The following is a 24,710-nucleotide window of genomic DNA, read 5'->3' as shown; positions in this document are numbered from 1 at the left end:
AAACCTCTGATAACTTACAGAAGATGTCCCTCTCTGGCAGATCATTTGGTCCACAGCCATTTTAAATCTCAGGCTAAATCCATCAAAATATCACAGTCAGTGGGGTTCTTTCCGTGTCTTAAATGTAAGGCATGCAAATTCAGCTACAAAACAGAATACCCTCATCGCACAGGTGACAAACCAAATATTAAGATCAAACAGTTGTTCAACTGTAACTCGGAGTATACGGTGTATTGTCTCACCTGTCCATGTAAGCTGCGATACATCGGCAGCACAATAAAACCGGTGAAACTTAGAATTCTCGAACACATGCGGGCTATTACCAACAACGACAAATCATATCCAGTAGCCCGCCACTTTGCACAAGAACAGAGCAAGTGGGAGAAACTAAGTTTTTACTGTATAGATCAGGCCCCCAAATTAGAACGAGGAGGAGACAGATAAGTCTCTACGGATTTTAGAATCCAAGCACATCATTGGCCTCAAAACCATTACCCCCTGGGGGTTAAATAACAACGAAGAACTTTAGGTACATTTGTAAATAGCTGAATCATTGGGTAACTATAGTAGACTAAGAAACTGAACAAAAGAACATTTCTACTTTCCCAATCAGTATATCTTTGATTTTCATGCCTTTTTCTGCCTTGCACTATGTTAATTTGCCCATTCAGGGCTAAATAATGAACTCAAAATGATGAAATCAACTTGAGCTAATGTAAATGCTTCATTTGATCGTTTATTACTTTTTCACTGTGAATATGTAAATGATACATAAAATGAATAATAACGTTAACTGTTTTTAAATGAGCACTAAGCACTTTCACGTTATCACCTTAGTTAAGTCATGGTACTTGTGGTATTTGCACGTTACAAGATGGCGCCCACAACATTTTGAGAGAAAAAATGTCTTTTCTATACCAATTGTATATGCAATTGACCAATGACTTTAAATGGTGGTTTGATTCTGACACTAACGTTACACTGACGAAGCCTGCCAAGGCGAAACGCGTCTGCAAGGGGTGAAGGGGGGTTCTGGTAATTAAATTGTTGAACTGATACCAGTGTGCCGGCCTTTCTTTTTCTGATACCGTATGGATGCAGAAAACGTGTAGCTATATATATATATATATATATATATATATATATATATATATATATATATATATATATATATATATATATATATATAGACACATATATACACATTTGCGCAAATCTTTCACCAAACAGCCTTTGAGAAAGAAGAAATTCGAAACGCATCAGGCAGCTGGTGTTTAGACTGAAAGAACAGCATGCAGTAATCCTTCATACCTTTAAATTCGACCTATGCTTGAAGGTTGTGTTTTCTGTTCGAGTGACTCAAGTGAAGGCACAAGCAGGAGCATATACATATATACATACATTGTATATATATATATATATATATATATATATATATATATATATATATATATATATATATATATATTAGCCGAGAGAAACCCGCAATAATGGTGTTGAAACCAGCCTCGAGTCCCCAAACGCACCAACCCCAAGTCTAGAGTCCAATAACGGGTCGTGGCGTGTAGATTCAGTGATCCCACGTCTCTGTGAAGTCACGGACTGCTAGCCGCAGCGGCCCCATGCCTGGCTCATCCTCAGGGTGTTCCTGCCACTTCCAATACCTTGGACGTATTAAATTTGGTTGCCAATTTTTGTAGCAGGAAACTTGTGGGGCGGGTCCTCTTTTACACGTGTAACTGGCCAACACGTGAAAATATGCGATGCTTGTAATGAGGGATTGTTGGTGGAAGCTGGTGGCTTCTAAAGTGGCGTTGGTGGCAGTACACTAACGATGCAATGTTGTGTGTATTTGGTTTCCTCGTATGTAGATCTGTGTCCAGAAATAAGATTCTCTCATTACTTATTTCATAGCTGAACTTTAGATTAGGTATGCTATTGTTCATGATTTCAAAGTATTTCTGAAATTCCTCTTTGCTGCCATCCCAGATGATAAGTAAATCATCGATATATCGTGTCCAACTAATCACTTTATTTAGTGATGCCTCATTGCTGTTACTCCATGCTACTTCCTTCTCCCACCATGGTGGGAGAAGGAAGTAGCATCCTTCCACCGACAATTCCACCAACAATCCCTCATTACAAGCATCCCCTACGGGGAATTTGAGAATCCGTAGGATTTGCAGCGAAAATGATGAATGGGTTAAACATAGTGCTGCAACCTCTGAGAGATTCAAACGACGCAAATATAACAGTGGCGTAATCAAAAAATGCTGGGAAAGAACAGATCAAAAGACCAGAGAGGAATGTCTCCAAAGAAAATCCAAGGAACCTATAGAGGATTCAGAACCAATACGAATGATATTGAACTTCTCAAATGAGAGCAAAAGGATTGCCAACATTCTGAAACGTAATTGGAAAATTTTACAACTTGATGAAACAGTTAAAGACATTGTGGGACAACACCCAACAATTACATACAGAAGGGCAAAGAACTTGAAGGATCACCTTATCCACAGCCATTTAAAAAAAAACTACAAAAAAAGATAAATGGCTCAAAACAACTGGATTTGTGAAATGTTATGCATGCAAAGTCTGTCAGATTGCAAAACCGACAAAGAAGGTACAAATGTCAAACAAGAAACAATGGGAGATCAGAGAACTTATCACCTGTAAAACCACACGTTGTATATGTTGTGGAATGTCCGTGCCCCATGAGGTATGTGGGCAGCACGGTGTGCGAATTAAAAAAACGCATCTTGGAGCATGTCCGAGCAACCATTCACAAGGACAAGGCAAGTGCAATAGCCAAACACATGGAGCAATACCATCGGAGTGACTGGAATCAATTGAAATTCTTTGGGCTTGAAAGTGTCCCCAAAAAAGAAAGAGGGGGAGACAGAGAAAAACTGTTGAGACAAAAAGAGTCACGCCATATCCAAAACCTAAGAACCCTAACCCCTTATGGGCTTAATCAGTCAGAAGAGTTATATATACACTTATAAGGACTTCGCTTTGTTAATCTGTTTGTTGCCCAACATACCATATCTGCTTACTATACTTGTAAGGGGTATGATATATAAACTTGAGAAATTTGAGACATTTTATATGAAATGATAAGATCTTCTATGTATAGTACACAGTGGTTACATGTTCTAATGTTACACGGGTAACCGAAGGGATCTGGCGATGGAAAAAATTCAGGAATGTTAAATAGCCACAAACAGTAATGTATTCCCACTTGAGGGAACCATATAACTAGTTTAAAACAATGACTAGGGATACCTGTCTTTGAAGGTTTTGTAATATTCTCAACCGTCAGCTATCAATGCATATACAAACATGAGTGAATATGTAATGTAATCCCACTAGAGGAAATTTATCAGTTTATAACACCTTAACCACTTATCATACACTGTCTCATAATGTGCTAAAATATAGAGAAAAGCATGAGAATGGGCAAAATGAAATAAGTTACACTGTGTGAGAAAACACCAAAAAACTACATCTCCCAGAAAGCATTGAGGCACTGGTAACCCCCATACAGGAAATGATGTATTGTGCATTTAAGTATATCAGGGAGGGGGAGCCAAGTGGTCGGTTGATCGTGAGCAAGGTATTTGTAATACCGAAACGCGTAGATCGGAACATCTGCCCTTGTTTGTGGAATGAAAATGAAAAATTAAAAAAAAACTGCAAAATTGATCTGTGGAGTGCGACTTGATTTGTTCTTCTCAGGAGGAATAGTGATTAATGTGTTAGCAGCGTGGTTCAGCTGCAGGGCGCCGCACCCGTTTTGAGCGCTGCATTAGCGGCAAATGGAACCAACAATGGAGAACATGCATATATACATACATATATACATATACACACACACACACACACACACACACACTTTGAATTACTGAAACCCAAAGCATACTTTAAACGCAAGACCAAAATGCACTCACAGTACAATAGTGCTATTGGCTGAAGTGGGCTGACCGGTTGGCCCAAGCAAAATATAATCCACTGAAAAACCAATAACTGAAGAGGGCCGACCTAATGCCCCTCTAGGGATGGGATGCATATCTGCATGCACCTAGAGATGGCTTTTGATGTGTCCACCACATCACTTAACTCCTTTGCCGCAGCCACGATTTCCCGGCACTTCCACAAAATGGGCTGGGCAGCGTAGGCAGACAGCAGCACTAGCGAGGTAGTGCTCCGGTCTGCCAACAGCAGCACGAAAGGGGTTAAACCTAAATACAAGTCAATCGTAAAAATCAGCTGCACTTGTAATGTGGCTTTATCATTAGACTTGGAAACCCCAGAATAAGTGCCTAGAATTACTCATACATTGCTTGCATGACACCTAAATAAACAAGACAGGATTTCCAAGGTTTCTCCAGTGATGACAAGCCAATTCCTATGCAAACACAAGATAATACGGAGAGCTGAAACTTTTCAGACTCTCACCTCCAGTCACAGATCTGGGTTAAGATAATCGTTCTTTAGCTCACTTTGCCACCCCAGTTCAGACACAGCTATATGCAAATTAGTTTTGACCCTGTGCCTCATGGGAACAGTCCAAGCCTGATCTGACAAGTAATGTCCTCCTTGAACCGGAAACAAGCATCTTGGGATCGGTTTCGGGCTAACAACCCTCAGCCAGGCTAGCTTGAATCCAGTGGCAAAATGAGCAAGGGACCCACGTCTGGGCATACCCTGCCAACTTAGGAGGAACAAAGCAGACACAAGGAGATGGGAGCGCTAAAACTTTTCAGACTCACCCCCAGTGACAGATCTGGGTTGAATCCATCATCGTTCTTTAGCTCCCTTCGCCACCCCAGTTCAGACAGCTATCTGTGACTGGGGGTGAGTGTCTGAAAAGTTTCATCAGCTCCTTGTGTTATCAAGTCAATTCCTATAACATCTTTGTGGTGTTTATAAAAGTAAATCATGCGATGCAGCACTGCCTACTTTGTTTTCCATAGTAGTTTTCATAATCTTCATATACCAAGCTGCATCATAAACAAGTCAGATTAGTTAAATGAAAAAAGAAAAATAGATGCTCTCCTTACCCCACTCCAACAACAATCACACTAACAGTATTCATACGCTTGCTTTCACTTAATGTAGAAGGCGGTCTTAGCCGCTCAGATTTCGTTACAGGAGACCATCTGCGGAATCTAGTCAGCCAATTAAATAAACAGTCAGATCCTCTAGATGGGCTAGGAGTAGACTGGTCACAAAAGCTGGAGTTACAGAAATGTATTCCTCGCTGATCGCCCCAGTTTATAAACACTAAATTTTCATTGGTCAATATGAGGGACATTGTTGGGAAGCTGTGTGACCAGAAATTAGAGCCACTGGGACCTTTGTTCATAAACAGTCACATTTTGACATTCACTGAATAGCTAAATGGTGCCTGCCCTAATTCCCTGAATGTATTAACTTATCAATGCTCAAGTTATTCTTTGAAAGAGGTAGTTCTTCCCCCTATGAGCCACCTTAATGGCCGATGTTAACTAGGATTATAGCGAATCCTAGTACCCAAATTTGGGCACAAGTATGTACAGCTGTTTTGTGAATACTCAGTGGGTTGATAATTTGAATATGAAAGCCAAATGGGAGTTGGGCTCCTTATTAAAGATGTAGTGTGGCTGTATTGTTGCAAAACAAAAGGTTTCTGCAAATGGTAAACAAACACCGCCTTCTACACTCGGACTTGTATGGTCCAATATGCTACATCTACGGATTTGAAGCTGAAGGTTTACGATTTTGAAAGCAGACTTCCTCCACATGGTGTGGTCCTGCTCTGAGATAGATGCCTATTGGCAAGAACCCATCAAGGAGTGGAGGTTAATAACTGCCTCGGATCTGCGATCACACCTAGAGTAGGATGTCTGTTCTATACTCATGAGGTTCCTAAACCCCCTCTGCAGATTGGTTTGCCTTGCCCTACTGCTACGTAAATGCAATGTTGCAATGCTTTGGAGGGCACAGCAGTGCTGAGCAAACTGGTTGAAGGATCTCAACTTGCAAGAGAAATTGCTTAAATTAAGCTCTACTGCCGCTACATCACAGTCTAGGGATATATGGAATAATTTTGAACTTCTCTTAACAGCAGAAATGATACAGCCCCAATGACCTAAAGTGCTTGCTATATATGGCTCAACTCCTCTCCTCCGCCAAATGATTTGCATGCTAAGGTGTGAGGTTTTGGTCTGTTGCTGTATATGTAGCCTGCCTAATAACTACAAACGGACAATTGCCTACTGTTTTGTATATTAAGGTCTCCTAGTTTGAAAACAAACTAGAAGGGGGGGGATACTACAGGAAACCAGTCAAAGTTTACACATGAACACTAATCCAAACAGACATCTTTTTTAAAGGAGAAAAGTGAATAGTAGGATAGTAGGGGTGGGGTGCACAAACTCACAAGGGGTCCAATCTTCCACAAACTGGGAAAGTTTTGACGCCATCTTAAGCTTGGACTACGTATGCAAGTTAGGCAGCTATAAAGACCAAGGATCTGTTTTAAGCAAGAACAGGACGAGACATCACAACTATTATTCTGCAGAGTCTTATTACATTTGAGACCATGGGAAATCTAGAAGTTTACCTTTTATCTAAGACAGGGTGTAAATATGCAATTAGTGTTAAATCTATTTAGAACTGTACATCAGCCACACAATAATGAAATAGCATTTACAATGCACGCCTATGTTCTAGTGAGATGTGTAAGCCTTTCTGCTCCGAAAGTCCCAAGGCTTGTTTTCTTTTTTGCACTCGTAAGGGAGAAAGTAAGAATCCAGTTAATTCAGCAGAGAAGCTTTTGCCTTGCATCTCTTCAAGATCTTTGACAGTTCGCACAAGAATAATGGGTAATTGCCTCAACTTCAGTTGGAGTTTAGCTCTTGATCATGTATTTCCTATGAACAAAATGGATAAAAATACTACAGTTTATAGACCTGGTAGCACTATATGCTCAAAAGCTTTGGGAGGGCAAAGCTATGGTAGTTGATTTATTTTGCCTTTATCAGGAATGTATACCATCGCCTAGTTATACCCTCTAACAACCCAAATAAGCTTACAACTGCAACATCATCTTTTCAACAAGTTTAGTTTATTGAAAGGTACAGTTCTTAAATTCTTGTTAGAGCTTTTATTTACGCAGTGTCAAATACTGTTTGTTTACACATCCATCCATTAACATTACCACATGTAATTTCTCATTTTAATAACCATCCGTCTACTGCACCTGACATTATCCAAAGTCAACACAGCATAACAGACTACTCAAAAGCCTTGGAAACAAATGGCTAAAAAGTGCTGAGTAAACTCAGCAGCGGTTAATAAGTAGTCTGTTGTAATTAACTTAAGTGCAAGCATTAAATCTCAACACATAGGTGACCATTAACTCAAACATTTAGCCTGTTAAAACACATCCTTGCTCTTTTCTGGAATCCACCAGGTGCAACAACGTTTTCAAAGTGTGAATTGTTTTTGCTCCAAAAATGATGACTGTTGCAGATTATCAATTGCAGGGTCCTTAAAAGCTTGCACCTGCTGCAAGTCGAATATTCTAATGAATACAACCAGTCCTAGGTGACAGATTTATTATCTCGGTGACAAGCTAACAAATGAAAGCCACTGCTTGCTGTACAAACTATCAGAAAGCATTATTTATAAATAAGAACCTCCCATTCAAGGGCAGTAATGTAAATACAACTGGAGTTACTGCTTGTGCATCAAATGAAGAGCAGGGGTTTAAAAAAACAAAAAACATTCATGGGTTAAGGTTGGATGGGTGTTTTTACATCCCACTTCAGGGTTACCCTTTAGATACCCTACAACCAGCAGTTGAGGATTCAAAGCAGGTGCTGTCACAAAAAGGTCCTTCAGGCCCATTACCTGCATTTAATGGCCAATATAAAAGTCAATGCATACAAGCCTAACATGGGTGTTACTGCAATCGGTTCACATGTGCATTCTAGCCAGGCATCATTCAAGGTGCATTGTACAACTTTTAATGCACCGAAAAAAACTATTGCTTTAAGCAACTGGAGATAAATTAAAATGGTGATCAATTTCAGTAGGGCTTTGCCCTATAAGGTTATCCTAACTTTAAGGTTAAAATCGAACATAAAGTGCAAATAAATTTAAAAATGTTTAAGTCCAGGACTTCAAAATTAAACTTTTGACAATGAGGAAACATGTGATAACATGTCCTTCATGTTCAAGGGCAAAACATTCCCCACCCAGCAAGATGTAGCTCAGTACAAAAGGAAACATTTTAAATGCTCTTAAAACAAACCTACTGCTAAAGATTTCCAGATCACATTTTAGTTCCACATCAATATGATATAGGTTTCTGGATAAATACATTTTAGTCCTGAACTTTACATTTTTAAGAAATATATATAGCTATAAAAACACTCTTGCCTGAGCTACACATTATCTTCTCTGGTTTCACAGTTTTAATGAAATACTTCATAGTCCAAAGCTCAATACAATGAGCCAGCATGATGTTCTTCTTAGTGCATCTGCAAAAAAAGAGAATGTTACAAGTTAATTTAGGGTGAACTCCACAACCATCTGCATACATTTGACCAGCCAAGAATAGTACTGCGGATTGGGACAGTCGCTAAAGATAAGAAACAAGGAAGGATATAAAATGAAACAGTACAGCTTTAGTTTTCAAAATAAAAGCTATGAGAAGCTAGCAATTCAAAATTACACACGCAAATGATAGCTTCTACCAAAGGGGCAGTGCAGAAAAACAGAAGTAGGACAGCACAAGTGGTGGTATTGCAGATAAGTTTGACGAAGACTACTTCTCCAGCCCACCGTGTTCAACCCCCCCTCCCCTTTGCAAGGAGTACAGTTAAAGTTGCGGCAGACAAAGAATATTAGACTTGCTTTGATAATATAAAGCTTCAAAGCTCAAACATGCCTACACTGCACCAACACATCCGTTTACTAAAGGAAAGGCAGCTTATCCAGAAGGCAGAGACTTAGCAGATTCACTGTTTGTTGAGAGCCACGTAACCTGAGGATTGTTAAAAGCAGTGCTCTGCTTTCTAATTTTAGCAAGGGCGAGAGGCCCCTTGGAGTAGAAGCTCCAGACAACCTGACCTTTATAGGTAAGGCATAACAAAAACATGGCAACCAGAACTGCAGACAGATCACCCCTTCCACACAAACCTGCAGAGTACAGATTTATAAAAACGTTGAATGCTTTAGAGAAAGCCATTTCATTTTCTCAAAGCAAAGGGACCATAGCAATTTTCTATTCAGCCATTTTACTGCCAACAACTGCAATTGATCCAAACGTGATCTTACAACATACTCAAAACCCATAACCCAGATTAAACTGTACATGAAGTGTGTTTTTGCAGGTGAAATAGGAGGGATACATACAATTTAGTGTTTGCTTTTATTGCATGACTTATAATCCCCATTCTTCGGTCTCCGATTATACGTCAAAACAAGATTTATTCCAAACCTATGAGTTTCAGGCCAAAAGTAAAAGACAACCAAATACGTGAAAGGGGACTGCTGTACAAGCTTTATGTTTGCGTTTACAGCTAAAGATGGAAGCATTTGATTCAGCTACTGGACTAGAGCACCCAACTTTAAGGACAACTGGCTTGCTGCACAGGCCCAGTTCCTTTCGGATGGTGCAATATCTGGATTAGAAGCACATGTTCAAGGTCTGCTCCACCAGCTTGCTGGTGTACCATTTTAAAAAGTAGGAAAAGGCTATCCATGCACCACATTGCACAGCCATTTTAAATTCTAAAAAATCCATGCTATATTGTGGGAGCTAGCAAATCCATTTACTTAGTTTCTTTTGCATACGTTTATTTTTGGAGGAATGTTCTCGTATACATTTTTTAACCATATTACTTAACCAGCAATTTCTACTCTGGCCATTTTAGACTGGACCAGGACATCGGCAACTTGAGGGGGTGTGTGTATTAGTAAAGCTCCGGCTGACCTCATGCTCAAACCTGCCAAGACTAAAACGTCAAAGCAAGTTGCCTCTAAAGTTGTTGTTAACACTGGAGTATGTGCTACACTTACACTGTGTGGAACTAGCTTTACCAATACGTTAAAATCAGTGGGATAGCCATAGTCACTATAGCCTCCACCAGTTATCTTGCACAACTAAAAGTTTGTAACTTATCCTTTGCGGTTTATTTCAACAAAAATGGTTAGCTACAATACATATGTAACTTACTGTATCGGAGTCAAAGCATGCTAGAAGCTGCTCTCTGGAATTGTTGGAAGGTGTTCCATCCGGTAGAAACTGTGCCGTAGTTGTCGTGCTGTACGCCCAGAAACAATCCACTTCAGTTTTTGGACGTTTGGTTTTGAACACTTGGTAGATGAATATTCTGCTAAACACTTTGACACCATCTCCTTCCAAACTAACAAATCTCGGCTAATTATCTATAGTGATAGAAGAAAAGAAAGATCATGCAAAACTTCAAACAATCCACGACCAGAAGATGCAATGACCTTAAACCAAAGCAACTTGTGCAACACAGTCAAACCAAAAGGCAGAAATCATAATCCTCAGCTACAGCATTTGCCAAAGCACAAACTCATGTTCACAAAAAAGTCAGGTTCCATCTCAATGCAGTTTTCTGTATGTTCAAGTTGGATAGTGAAATAGTGTGCTTAACGTTCAGTACTAGCACTAAATATGCAAGGCAAAGGGAGACAAAAGCAAAGCATCCAAATTGAGAACAATCAGCATATGCAGAGGATCATGCCAAGACTTTAGTAATTAACACTTTGGTATAATGACATCACCGCCACTGGCTCCCCTTGCCAGCCCACACCATCTAAAAAAAAACCAAAACAGCAGCATTGTTTAAAAAGCCACCGTGGCCAGCAACCCTCATGTAACAGACGAGATCACCACCTCTGGTAGATTGGCACACACGCAGACAGGACACCATCAAACTGCAGACCAAGTGTAAAAATTAGAATAACACGAACACAAGCCTTTTCCAGCTATGCACCCAAAGCAACTTCATAGAACACTACTTGGTGCATTAACTGTCTGCAACCCAGATTCCTCTCCCCCTTATTCGCTAACTTTTTTTCATATAACTATTGGTTTTTCAAGTATATAAAGCTTAAATTAAACCAGTGCTTGGTCTCTAAGGAGTCTCTACCATGTAGTCCATTTCATGAACATTTTAATACATGCACCCATGGAAGAAAACAATTTGCATTTGTACCCAGTTCCTTCAGCTGGTGGAACCCTCATATTGGAGTTGTGGCAGTTTTGACTCCAGGGAGACCATATCTTAAAGTATTTCTAATACACATACTCCGGGCTTTGTAGACCAATTCTTCAAGTGCAACACAGAGTTTCATTCCATTGGTCCACTCCAAAACTGAGGGGGCACTGGCTGCTTGCAAATTGCTGGCGCTCATTTAACCACCAAGTAGACGATGGCCACAAGCATGCATGAGCTCCTTTAATTCACCTCCCCCAACCAAAAAGAAACAACGAGAGTCTACGCTGGTCTGGGAACATGTACAGCATTCTGCTGCGAGACAGACAGACAGACAAAGCTGGTGCTTTTCATAAATGAACTGCTGCACTCAAATCTCTGGAACCCACTGGAGGGTAGTAAAATGAGATTTAAATGGCATTGGACTATGGAACATGAAGGACCCCAATGAAGGGGAAGAATCGAACTACATCCCCCAGCACACCTCACTGGAGAGAGTATGCACGGAATGGTTAAAAAATGAAGGATGTGGTTAAACCCCGTCATGTGCTGCCAAATGGCCCCAAGAGGAAGAAGGAAGGCTCGAAATTAACCGGACTAAGTGTGCAGCTTGGTGAAATAAAGGTTTTGTTTAAACCGCACCAGCAGAATGGCGTCCTTATAACCAGAGGCAACTTTGTTGGATAGAATATATATATATATACATATATACACACACACACACACACACACACACACACACATATACACACACACATATACACACACACACACACACACGTTTCTACCTAGACATGTATATGCCTCCATGGAAAACCAAAGCTCAGTTTCTGCATTACCCAATATACCATTCAGTCTTAGTGCAATCCAGGGGCACCAGGGTGTAAGCAAGATCTACATGACCGGAAGCCCTGCTACGCAGAGTTCAGTTATGAAACAGTAAAAGAATTAACCACATCTACAGTTTTGCCATCAAAGTGTTCAGAAGCAACATCAAAACGCGATGCTGCATGAATCACGATACCGGTAAAAGGTCATTAAATCCATAACTCAGGATGGGCAAAGGCTAATTTAGTAATCACTCAAAACCGTGGCACCAATATTGTTCGTAAACTCTTTTTACATCTTTTAGCTGAAATTCCAACTCAATCACAGCTTTCAACAACCTTGCTAGGCCCCCGAATTCTAATGTGACAGACAATGGGCACAAAAAAAAATTACAAAAAAAAATTGACGAGTTGGCAAGAGTCCACTTGCTGGACACTTATGACTAAGTGACTACAAACATTGTTCCTTCCCTGTTAAAAGGTGTTAAGAACACTTTGAAGTGGACTGCCATGCACTGTTGTGCAGGTTTGAGATGGCCAAATACAGCCTACTGATCTTTAAACACATGACTGTATCCCTCCCTCAATAATGATATACTAGTTACCTTCTAGAAACCCTTTAATGGCAGAGTGGCAGTTCAGAACTAGTTCAGTTCCCAACCTGCTCCAAATATGCATAGCAGTCAGGGGAACACTGTTTATGTGGCTATGTGCACAGGGGTGGTATACTGGATATTAAGCAAGGCTTAAGCAATCCTAGATTGGGTGGCATCCCTTTAGAAGTAAAATTTTAATTGAAAAGAGCAGAGAAAAAAAAGAGTTAAATGCAATGTTCCTCAAACACAAAAAACGACCTCAATCTGGTTATAAACTCTAATTTCACCTTACTCTATATCAGGGTGAACAATTAATCTGTATACCTTCCAAGAATCAATACAAAATGTATCTGAACATTGCACAGACAAAACAAAAACCACAACAAAAGAAAAAAAAACAGAACTTTAAAGCCAACCAGACTGGTTTTCTCTAGGATTTACAAGAAGGTTTGGATTAGTTGAGCTTGGACTGGGAAACCATTTCACTTAAAGCTTTTGACGCTGGCAAGAAGATATGCACAAGTCGCAGGCACTCATTTAAAGATTTCCATTGACAAACCAGGACATTAAATTGAAATCGGTGACTGCTGGGCCTTGCCCCTTCTGCAGGGTTAGCCCCAAACCTTTGGCCTCCCTCTGCCTATTTTTCTGACATGGTTGGTTTTAGGACTAGCACTGATTAGAAGTGGTACAGTACATGCGCTCTCCTAAAACGTGGTATGGTTGGTTTACACCAGTTAAACAGATCTGATTTACTTGTAGGTCCCTTTTAAAGTGGTATACCATATACCAAAGGCCTGTAAATTAAAGGAGACTAGTGGACCTGCAGCACTACTTGTGCCATCCACTGAAAGGCTTAAAAACCGGTCTCAGGCCAGCCATTGAAGGGCCTGCGTAGTGTCCTTGCACTTTGACCTAGCATTTAAGCCTACTTGCCAGGCTAAAACTTCCTCTAATAGGTCACCCCTAAGGTAGCCATATGAGCATGGTGCTGTGAAAGTAAAAAGGTAAGACATGTACCTTATTGTGTGGCGGCATGTCCTGGTAGTGACAAACAACGCATTTAGTTTTGCACTGCTTTGAGGCCTACTCCTTTCATAGGATAGCATTTGGAATTCCCTTATATACTTGTAAGTGGCAATTCCAGATCTGAAAGGAGTAGCATGGCCATGATTAGAATGGTAGCTATAAAAACTGCTTGCAGGTGTAGTTTGATTTTACACTACTATTCTTGAGACACCACTTTTAGAAAGTAGGCATTTCTGTGCTCAAGACTCCTTGCAGCCTGACTCCAATACATGTCTGGTACTGGGTGACAGCTACACTTTGTTTGCACTTTCCAGACAAAAATCACATGAAGGGTGTTGTGTGACAGGGTTACATTTGCATTCATCGGTATATGAATGGTCTTCCTGGGTTGGGAGTGGGCATTCATACTTTAAGTTTGGATAGGCTGTGCCCTTCCCTCACATAAAGGGCTGATTTATCACCTACTGATGCCTGGAGCCAGGTCTGGGTTGAAAGAATTGCACAACACTCCCTAAGTCACCTCTTGAACAAAGACATTTTGGAGCTTTGGCCAAGATTTGAGACTCTGAATGGGCTTTTAACCAGACAGCGCTTACTTTATATGCCTCAGTGCTAAAGGACCGCTTTGCTGCCAGTATAAACCGCCAGTCATGTGGACGGCTTTGCTGTGTTGGCCTACTGCTTGCTGATTGCTGGACAGAAGGAGGGACCGCCACCCCAACTATTTTTTTTAGATGTGCTGGCTTGCTGCTGGCCACCTTGCCCTGTGCTCACTGCTAATGCTCTCCAAAAGGCACAGCTTGACACCGTTCCCTTGTTCTTTAAGAATCTGGCCCAGGCAAGACTCCGCTTAATCACTGCCTTGTAACCTAGAGTCTAGTAACTATAAGTGTTTAGTCAGCACGTGCTGAGCACCTCTTTGCCAAACAGCATGTGGTTGACTAACACAAAAGTGGAAGTCCGAACTGCACCAATATGGTTTACAACCTTGTGTTGGCAGAATACAGCACTGCTGGAGTTCTGCCAACAGAAAGTAAGCAGTTTACAACTGTCAGACCGGACGTGGGGAGTAGAGCCATGCCAGAGACCACCATGGCACTATATTTTGTACCAGAGTGCTGCACCCAGGTATAGAGAGGGTGTGCAGGGCAGCCTACATTCTCAAAGCCGCCCTACATGTTAATGGGCAGCTCAGTTTTTACATTATTGACAACAGTCTGAGAGGCCCTGGAGTTGCTACAGCCTTAGGACTGCATTATTGCTGAACAAGAAGGCCTTTGTCAGTAGCTGCACTGCGTGTTAGCAGGCAGCTACCTTGCTTATTTTCATGCATGGGACTCAGTGAGGACTCCCGCTGGATTCCCAGCGTGTGCCCTCCCACCTCCCCCTTTGGGTCCTACCTTGGGCATTGTTATTTGTGGCATTTCAGAGTGAGCCATCAACCGAGGTCCCATAGGGAATGTGTAACATTCAGAAACAATTACTGTATTGAAGGTAAATCGGCATAAGGCGCTTGGATGCCCTACATTTGGATCCAAATTACCACAAAGTGTAATAGGAGTGCAGGTGTGCTGCACCCTGTGTTCATGATTTATGGCGATTTGTTAAGCCTCTAACTTAGGTGGTTATTTTCAAACCATGATGTTATAATGTATGTTTTAATTCCTGCATGGTTAGGGGGAGTACTATCACAGGATTTTAATTCATGTCATTTTGCTCTTGGAGGTGCTGTACAATATACTATATTTTTTATATAATATGTGGAGTCTTTTATGGTGTATTCATAGTGTTGGTGTTTCACAAATGCTTTACACATGGTTTCAGATAAGCCTTCCTCATCTGCGCCAAGCTACCAGAAGGTGAGTACAGGTTATCTTTGGGTGTAAATGACTTGCCCTGACTAGAGTGGTGGGTTCTGTCTGGCTTATGGCCATACCCTAATCAGTCAGAAACCATTTCGGACAGTGAGAGATTTGCAGACAGCCTTCCACTGCAGCACATCCAAACACTTAAAAGCCAATTAAAACCAGAGTAACTCCTACTGCAAGTCCTTCTGTCACTTAATTGACTGGATACGGTTAGTGCTTACCTTGGAATGCTTCTGGAGTCCTTCTACAGCGTCGGTCAACTCATGTAGCTTCTGTTCTTGAATTTCCAGTGCCATTATGGAAAGAGCCAACACAGAGGGCTAAGAAAAAAACAAGCAAGCACCGGGCTTCAGATTTCAGCAACAAAAGCAAACATGTTTGTAACACTAGCTTGTCAAAATACCAGAAGTACTGCAAAAACTGAGGGACATAGGGAGGTGGGGGCGAAAATTGGTCAGAAATATTTCTAGTTCAATTACAGACCATAAGCAACTGAAGACATAGGCAACATCCTTAGCCACCATTTGTAGTGGCATCCTACACAAAATGCTCTACCCTCCTTGCCCCACCAAATTATTTTAGTTTCAGGTTTTTAGGGTAATCTACACCCAACCGTACAGCCCTAATCAGGGCGAAAATATTCTCAGGATGTTTGTGTTCTGGTTCAGTGAGGACAGTCTGGCAGTTCAGGCTTGACTGTTCCCACTGGAGGGCAGACAAGATCGATTTGTATATGACTTGGTCCAAACTAAGGTGTCATCATGAACTAAAACTAGGATTTGGAATGATACCCCAAGCGATGGTTATGCTTCTTACAAGCATTCCTCCAGCCCTTGTGTGTTTGATTTAATCTCTACCCAAACCAGAGTCAATTAAAAAGGGCTCAGTCCCAGTATACTAGTCTGAAGGTTTCTCCTTCTCATCTAATGCCTCCTCTGAAATCGTACTAAATCTAGACTTGGATTGCGCCGCAGGAATTAGGTTTATCTTTTTTCTATCGGCCTATAGGGCACATTGTATGCACGCACGGAAGTGAGAAAAAATAAATGTATTTGACTTTCAAGCGTTGCTTATAAAATACTAAAGGGGACAAAAATTACAAAACATTAATTCAAATTCTCATAACTATATTTTGCATAGTAGTTAACCAATCAAATATGTTAAACATTCTTATGATTACGTACACTCTGATCTTTGCAAACCATCCACACAATGCCCAAAAGTGAGAAGGGACTAAAAACAGCAAGTGGTCCCTGTGTCAAAGGGCCAATGCGGAATGTAGTTTGAATAGGAACAGTAGTTTTTCTTCCCACGGAGTAATTGTCAACGCTTCGACCCTTGTGGCCTGTCCAGGTCTCGTGTGGACAGATGGCCAATGGACTGTGTACACAGAATGGGGAAGACTGGTTGCCAGCTCTGTTATAAGCTCTAAATCCAGTCAGTGAAGTACAGGATTGAAGAATGTGTTCGCTCTCACAGGTAACAGAGGCTGCGTACCGGGGATGGGCAATTCACTGGGCCATATAGTGACTAGTGCATGGAAAGCAGCGAAGTCCACCTCTGAATAAGAAACTGGCCCAGCAATAGGCCTGCCACTAGAGGTGTGTGTGTGTGTGTGTGGCTGTGTATGTGTGTGTATATGTGTGTATGTAGGTGTGAAATAGACTTCTATCCATGGTCCATCATGAAGTGTGGCAGCCTTTGGCATTAAATATATAGTTTCATTGAACATGCATTGCTTTGTGAAGTTATGCAGTCTATGGTGCTGGGAAAAAGGAAATGTGAAGGGAAATTACAATCACACCAAAAAAGTACAAGTAAACTTTTAAACTTCACTCTGCACCGAGGCTTGAATACAAATAGAGTTAAGAGCATCCACCTGAAAATTATTTGATTTCAAAAAGGACTGCTTTACTCACCTTAGCTTTGGAGAAAAGTAGTCTGCAGTGGCAAGCTTTAAGATGCGTTTCAAGCCTTTCAAAGGAGAAGTTCTTTTTTCTAAAAAATACACAAAGACATGGCAATCAAACGGCAAGTACAACAATAAATCATGTTCTAAAACGCTTGCACTTCCATTTATAAACTACTGAAACAAGGCAAGTCATCAAATAGTTTATTTTGAAACTTGATATACCAAACCATATGGGCACTTAATGTAAAGGCTACATATATCTATATATGCACACACCCACAAATATAAATCCCTAGTTATCAGAACCTTGGTGGGTTTTGTGTTTTTTTTTTAATGGAAACTATAACACTTGGGCTACAACCCCTTCACTTGTGCCAGCGAAGTGATCCAACACCCTTATGGTGCAAATACTGAGGAAGTTGTTTTGCACAATCTTTAAAAAGGTCAGATGGATCCACAGGCCGCAAACATAAGATTTACCCTTCAGACATGCCAGTATTAACAGGGACTGCAAAAGTTAGCATGAGTACCATCACAATAAGTGTAAATAAGCTAACTTGTGCAGAATCAAATGATCTACATAACACAGGCTTAGCTGCACACAAACTCACTAAAAGCAGTACAACAAATAAAACTGCATAAGTCAGCAAGGCATTACCTTTCAAAATCTAAATTCTCGTAGACAAGTGAATGATAAAGTTGTAAAAAATGATATGCAGTTGTAGATTTAACTTTCCAACTCAGTTTCTCTACGACAATCTTCTCCATTCTCATCATATCACAAACCGTGAACTTATACTGGCTGATTCGGATGAGATCGGTGGCTAAAGGCACGTTCTTTTCCTCCTCTGTTCCTTTGACTGCCAGGTAAAAGCAACTTAAGCCAACGCAACCCAGATGCTTTGGCTGTACCTAAGAAAAAAAAAATAAGAAAAAAAATAGTTAAGGTGCTTTACGAACACCAAATAGCGAAGCAAAAAATGCCAGTATTATGTAAACTGGGGCGGATTGAATAACCAAATATTCACAGCATAGTACAATAAATGTTATGGGTGTCATGCCAACTCAAACCTCTTTCTGGCTACAAGGCTTAAGGTAGGTGCTCCTTAACTTAAAGTTTAATACACAAAAGGCGTGTTTGTTTCCTGGTATACATCACTAGAAGATTAATAAAATGATTGAGTCTTTAATTTAACAAGAGAAAGGCGATAGAGTAGATCAAAAGGGGTCCAAGGTGTCACAACAGATCACCTTTACAATATAAGAGTCAAGTGAATAGACTAAAATAATTCCTCGAAACAAATATGCTCCATCACATGTATCCATGAAGCGTCAACATAACACCCCCTTGAAAAACTAAGAAAAGTCCCATCTTACAGCGCACCCATAAAGTAACAGTAGAAATATTCCATTCCTTCAACTCTAGTTCGACTTACGACTTCATCACTGGGCCACGTGCTCGGCACATCCAGGCCCACTGAACTCTTAAATACAGCTAGTTCTTAAGATTAACAAATTGTATTGGCAGGAGCTGGAAACGTAGTAGTACAGAACTTAAGGAGAAAAAAAGATCCAATTAACAGTAAAGGCAGCACAAACCCACCAATTAAATTCATGGATATGCTGGACTTGCACTTAGGGCCCATTCGCTACCAATCAACATAACCTTGTTGAAGTTAGTGAAGGATAAACTGGCTGAGTGGTGGAATACCAATTGTTTTTTTGCCCAATGGACTCTCTGGACACCCCCTGCCAGAACACAGTACAACTGGACAGTTACATTTAGCCCCAAATCCCCCACAACACCAAGAAAGAACTGTTACAACCTTTATGATGCATTATCCTGGCAAACTATAATTAACAAGCCCGACTTGTTCTATCACTGGCCAAGGCCAGACCTCACTAGCTTCAGATAGTTCTCTGCTGTTCACCACTAGGGAAAATGCATCTTTTAGCAAGATTTATTAGAATGCCATTAACAAGTTGCATTCATTGAAAGTGTACCTTTGTGTGTAACAGGGAAGCAGGTGTTCGGGTTGAAGACGTGCAACTACTGGATCCGATCAGCAGACATTAATACAGGATTATTACTTGCGAATCTTAAGAGGGAATGCCTCAGTAGACCATTCAAGCTACTGTAAGCAAACAACTGGTCTTGCTTAACATTTTTTGGCTTCAGGCTTTGAACCATTTGCTTTGCTCAACAGTCATTGGACCTCAATGGTTGATTGGGTCCGATACCAGACGGCTCTCTAGTGTTGTGGGTATCAAAACTCTGTAGAGGTTTCAGGTATAACTGATGTTTTAAACTAGGTTATTGCATTTCCTTTCTAACACGGTGAATATTCCTTCGCCCATACAGTATGCTAAACTTAAGCAGGCTCACTTCAAGAGGAACCAAAGGAAAAAGCTTCATCAGCCAGACGTCATCCAACTTTGAAATTAACAGAGGCTCAAGGGCGCTCGCACAAGACCCAGAGTTAATTGAGAATTAGTGGCAGTTTGAAGCTTCATGCGAACAGGCGTGGAGAACAGAATGATGGGCATTTATAAATTAGCAGCACGCCAGAGGTGGTGGAAATTACGAGCAAGGTCAAAGTAAAAGTAAAAGTTAAAAAAACTCGGACATGTCACTGTTGCTGTTGCTTAACTTGGAGCAGTTGGCCTGTTCCATGGAGTGACCTTGAATCAAAGCCATTTGCTAGGTATGTGGTAAGCAAGGTCAAATTAAATGCTGTAGAATGGTAATACCTGCTGGGGTACACAAGGTAGCAGAAACTGGATTGAACGGTGGAAGCAAAGATGTCAGAGTGAGAATATTTGTTACGTGAGAAAATAATCTCTTCATGAAAGTACAAGGCTTTAGAGAATCGCGTTTTGTATTCGCTGGATATTGTAATAACGAGATCCACTCCTAGGCAGAAGTCATGTAGCCGATAAGGTAGCATGGTGAATAAGACTAACAAGTTTTACTCCGCCTCATGTTGAGTGCCTGCTGCAAGCGTGGCTATGTAATCGTGAACAGCAACACCTAACTCAAGCTGTGCAGAAGTCCATGCATTTGTATGTATTTCTTAAAGCCTCGCTCGCGTGAGACTGAATACGGTTTTATTTTATGATACTGCTTCAACAGCTGAGCAGCAAGGAATTTGTTAGACATTTTTTAAGTTCACTGTGCTCGCTCCTTTCTGTGGAAAGTGCTGAGCTCATTAAAGTAGCCTAGAGAAGATGGTTGCCAGTGAGACGTACATGCTGTCAAAATGCTACGGATACAAGCACAGTCTCAGCACTCTTCTGGGCCTGTGTTTTCAGTGCGAGGAACGAGGTATTCTGTAAATTCAAATCCTATTGCCCACATTGCTATGGTGTCACTGACCGCTCACACTGATGCTCCTCCAGGAAAGCATCGCTCATTTTCTGGAAGAAGCCTTACAGCTCATTGGATGTTGAGCGTAGGTAGTGAGGTTACAGGCGAACAACTGAAATGCCGACAACATTTACCTATCACAAGCAACGTTAGGGTGCAACTCAATGCCCTATCAAAAGGCAATGTTTGGGCACGACAAACATGCCCCATCACCAGTAACTCACATGGTCCAACACAAGCAAGTTGAAGTACATGTTTAGGAGCAATCGAATTTCCCCAATCGTTGCCAGTGTATACCCTCATAGGGAGAAAGTCACGTAGCCTGTAATGTAGAAAATTGGAAGATTTTATTGTAAAGAATATGGTCAGATTACAGGTAGATAAGTTGGTAAATGCATAGCTCCACCAGGAGAAGCCTGCTGCTGCTCATCCCACTCTCAAACTGATCTGTCAGTGCATACATTCACATTCTTGGACATCACTCACTGAGCAGCAGAGAACTGGTTACCAAGGAGAGGATGCATGGCAACAAGACAAGATACCACAGATGTGTACCTGAGGCAGAGGGATATGCCAGGTGTTGAATAAATCTGAAGGACAGTTACTACAAGAATAGGGCGAGAAATCAATCAAGGGTTTGTGAAATTGGGAGCTATATAAAAAGGGATAGAGTAGGAGATTGTGTAGGTCACTGAAATAAGGTATTTGCTAGGACTGCTAGAGCAGGCTGGTAAACAGTTTACCTTGAATGCGGAATCTCGCGTGCCATTACAACTCAAGTCAGAACAACAACTTGCTGTAGGGGGCAGATGGTTTTGGATTTAAAATCCAACACCCTCCCTACTGTTGCACGGACTGGAGTTGGAATAGTAATTTATACTATTCCGAAAACCAGTGCCCCCCTACAGCAAGTTGTTCGGACTTGGATTTTAATGGTATGAGAGTAACAACGTAGTCGTAACAACCTTGTTGTAATGCCATGCATGGTAAACGCATGTGAACTAAAGTGGCATATTCTAGCAGGCCACACTCATCCTTTTTGAAGGGTCTTCTTCACTTACGATTATGATGGCAAGTGAATACAGGATCTTTTTGGGGGGGGCAAATCCATTACCACCAGATAATCATGACAAGGGGCAGAATCCAAAGTGGCATACTTGAGAAACAATAGGGAATGGTTTCAAAAGGAGTCCAAAAAAGTTCTGGCCACTGACTTCAGCACCCAGATATAATTAGAAAAAGGTCTGGAACGATTTGTCCATGTGTAAGTCAAACAGCATTTAGATACAGGGTGGTTAATGCCCACCTGTTGTGTGCAAACAGATGGCAATACCATGAGCAACACTATTTGCATAGTTGAAGAATTCGTTAAAACATATTGTTTTTTTGGCGGGTTTTAATGTTGTAAAACCTAACACGCCATTCTGCCAAGTATCCCTTGAAACAGTAAACAGTTCCACGGAAGATTACGGGTTGGTGCTTTTTATCAGCACACAAGGAGCCCTATTTATGGAGAATGGTCCATTAATGAGAAGATCAAGAAACCGCACAATAAATTGAAATGTTTGGCCACCAAGGAAATATGAAGATTTCAGGCATGTTCAATAGAGCTGGTCCCAATATAATTAAATTGGTGCCATTGTTTAGGATTCTGAGAGCATGGAAGTCTAGGTCAAGATTCATCGTGAATGTTTAAGGAGAAAGGCCGCATTCTTGTATGACTGAGTTGATTGGTTGTAGGGTGGTGTTAATAACCAAAACAAAGTTGGCAAAGACTTGATGTCCAAGAGTGGCTAATGGTTTAGACTTATTGGATGGTTGAAGGGTAAAAATAAGTTCACCTTCGGGACTGGAATGGCTTTAGCATGTTTTTACTTATTTAGACGGTGAAACAATTGAGTAACGCAGATAGGCGGACTAAAGAGTTTGAAGTCATGACGGAAAGTCTTGTGCAATTAATAGATACAGTCAAGGTATGGTATCAGCAGAGCATAAGCTCCAGGCAGCCAAACCGATGTAAATGTAAGTGCATATGTCCATTTGAACTCTAATGCCTTCTACACTCACTAATGTTGAAGCATTCTAGTTGGGTGTAATAACAGGGTAACCATGTACAAGTCAGTCTTGCTCATCCCTATGTCGCCACACAGCAGAATGCTACAGTTATACCCATGCTTCCACTCTGGCAAGCAAGGTTTAGAAAAGGCAGATTTTTCAAAAGTCTGGTGGTGTGGTGGTGAGTGTGCTGTGCTTTAAACAGGTGTGCGTATGCTAATCTACCATTCAAGCTACCTTCTGTTAAAATACCTGGGTGATTTGGTTTCTTCAGTCTGAGTTTACATTAGAGAAAAAAATGGGCCGGGTGGTTTTAAACATACAAATGGTGGGATTCCATTTGTGTGTGCGTTATGCTAAACAATACATACTAAGTCCGCATGTTCCTACCACCACTAGCATAGTAGGTGCTTGTTTCTAGCTTATAAAATACTTCTATATTGGGCAGACAGCTATAGAACGGCTAGACCTATTTAAAAGGGATAATTTAATTTGCATTGCACTAAACCCAGTGAAGATGCATCGGAGTGTTCAAGAGATTCAGAGTGATAGCCTACAGACTTCAGTTTCTTTGTAAACTAAAATGAGTTAATGTCCCAGATGAGATGGAATGTCAGTCTAAACATCTACCCAGTCAGCTTTCTCAACTGGCATGGGTAATAAAATCAATTAGGTGGGCTAGAGGAACGATCCTCCTCTTTCCAGGTCTTCCCAAATTGAAGACGTGCAGGCTGCGACAAATCCATTTGCCCACTCGCTATGGGAAGTCATATTTGATCAGGTCCAGCTATTTTTAGGACTTACCTCTGTTATGGCAAGTGAACTTGAGCTGGAAAGAAACAGGTGTTCTGCTCATTCCGAAAGTGAATACGCAAGAAAGATTCATTTAGCATTTGCGGTCTGTTCAAGGACAGAGGTCAAATGCCAGTTTGTCTTTTTACTAATGCTGCTCATCTTATTCTGTAATATGGTGTTTATTTTTCTCTTACTGGAGCTAGAAGAATTTATAAAGTTAGCCGTCTGACCATCCTTGTGTATTTCCCAACACAACATTTAAATAGCTTGTAAATTAATAGTACAACGGTTCAAAATAAATAAGGATTTTTTTTGCAATTCAGAAGTCTGATGCAAAGGTAGATTTTAATAGGAGTAAAACAAATCAGAACACTTTACATGAACTGAGAAACATGTCTGCCCCCGCCTTGATAATGCTGTTAATGAACTAAGAGGCAAGGCAGGGGTCATGTATATCGTATGCGGCTAGATATGCATTTCATATGGAGCAAACTTGTCTAATAAATCAGCCAAGAGCTTCGTACAGCTGACCTTGCGTATTTGGAAGTGCTCATATGTTAAAGTGTGAAGAAAATGGCAGCTATGTGAATTGAAATATTTGCTCAGGATCACATAATTGGAGAGGAATTTATGGGTGAGGAGTATTACATTTAGGCAGAGCAGATTAAATCACTAGAGCTGCAGGTCTGGTAAAATTGAGAGGCTTGGTGTGGTAAAAGATGCGCTGCAGTCTTTCGTGTTGTAATGAATACCCTGGTGCCAGCCTAGTAGAAGTCCTATCCTTAACACCAAAAAGTTGCCTTACTTTCAATGACAGAAGGATTTCCTCAACTAGAAATTTCAACTACAACTGGCGTTCAATTATCTGGGTTAATCCTTTTAATTTTGGTTACAAAAAAAAGGACAATACAGAAAATAAAAAAATAAATAACTCACATGGATGCTACACAATCTATCTGCAGAGCTGTGCGACCTCTTACAGCTCATAAGTGTGGGAGTCCATACCTTCCTAGATTTT

The 24,710-nt window shown here is 40.9% G+C and overlaps 1 protein-coding gene across 2 annotated transcripts in view; it reads right to left on the bottom strand.

Moving 5' to 3' along the window:
* Positions 1–7,092: 7,092 nt before the first annotated feature.
* CCNG1 (cyclin G1) overlaps positions 7,093–24,710 on the bottom strand; it is a 33,552-nt gene continuing 15,934 nt past the window's right edge. For both annotated transcript variants that reach the window (XM_086931403.1, XM_086931404.1), the window contains 5 exons: positions 18,134–18,387; positions 17,483–17,561; positions 15,785–15,883; positions 10,232–10,443; positions 7,093–8,531 (listed from right to left, as the gene is read on the bottom strand). In XM_086931403.1, coding sequence (XP_086787529.1) covers positions 10,252–10,443; positions 15,785–15,883; positions 17,483–17,561; positions 18,134–18,387 — 624 coding nt within the window. In that variant the 3' untranslated portion in view covers positions 7,093–8,531; positions 10,232–10,251. The remainder of the gene's footprint in view (positions 8,532–10,231; positions 10,444–15,784; positions 15,884–17,482; positions 17,562–18,133; positions 18,388–24,710) is intronic.

This window comes from Lissotriton vulgaris, chromosome 7 (genome assembly GCF_964263255.1).
Source record: "Lissotriton vulgaris chromosome 7, aLisVul1.2, whole genome shotgun sequence".
Lineage (NCBI taxonomy): Eukaryota > Metazoa > Chordata > Amphibia > Caudata > Salamandridae > Lissotriton > Lissotriton vulgaris.
This window is presented reverse-complemented; position numbering and strand designations above follow the sequence as displayed.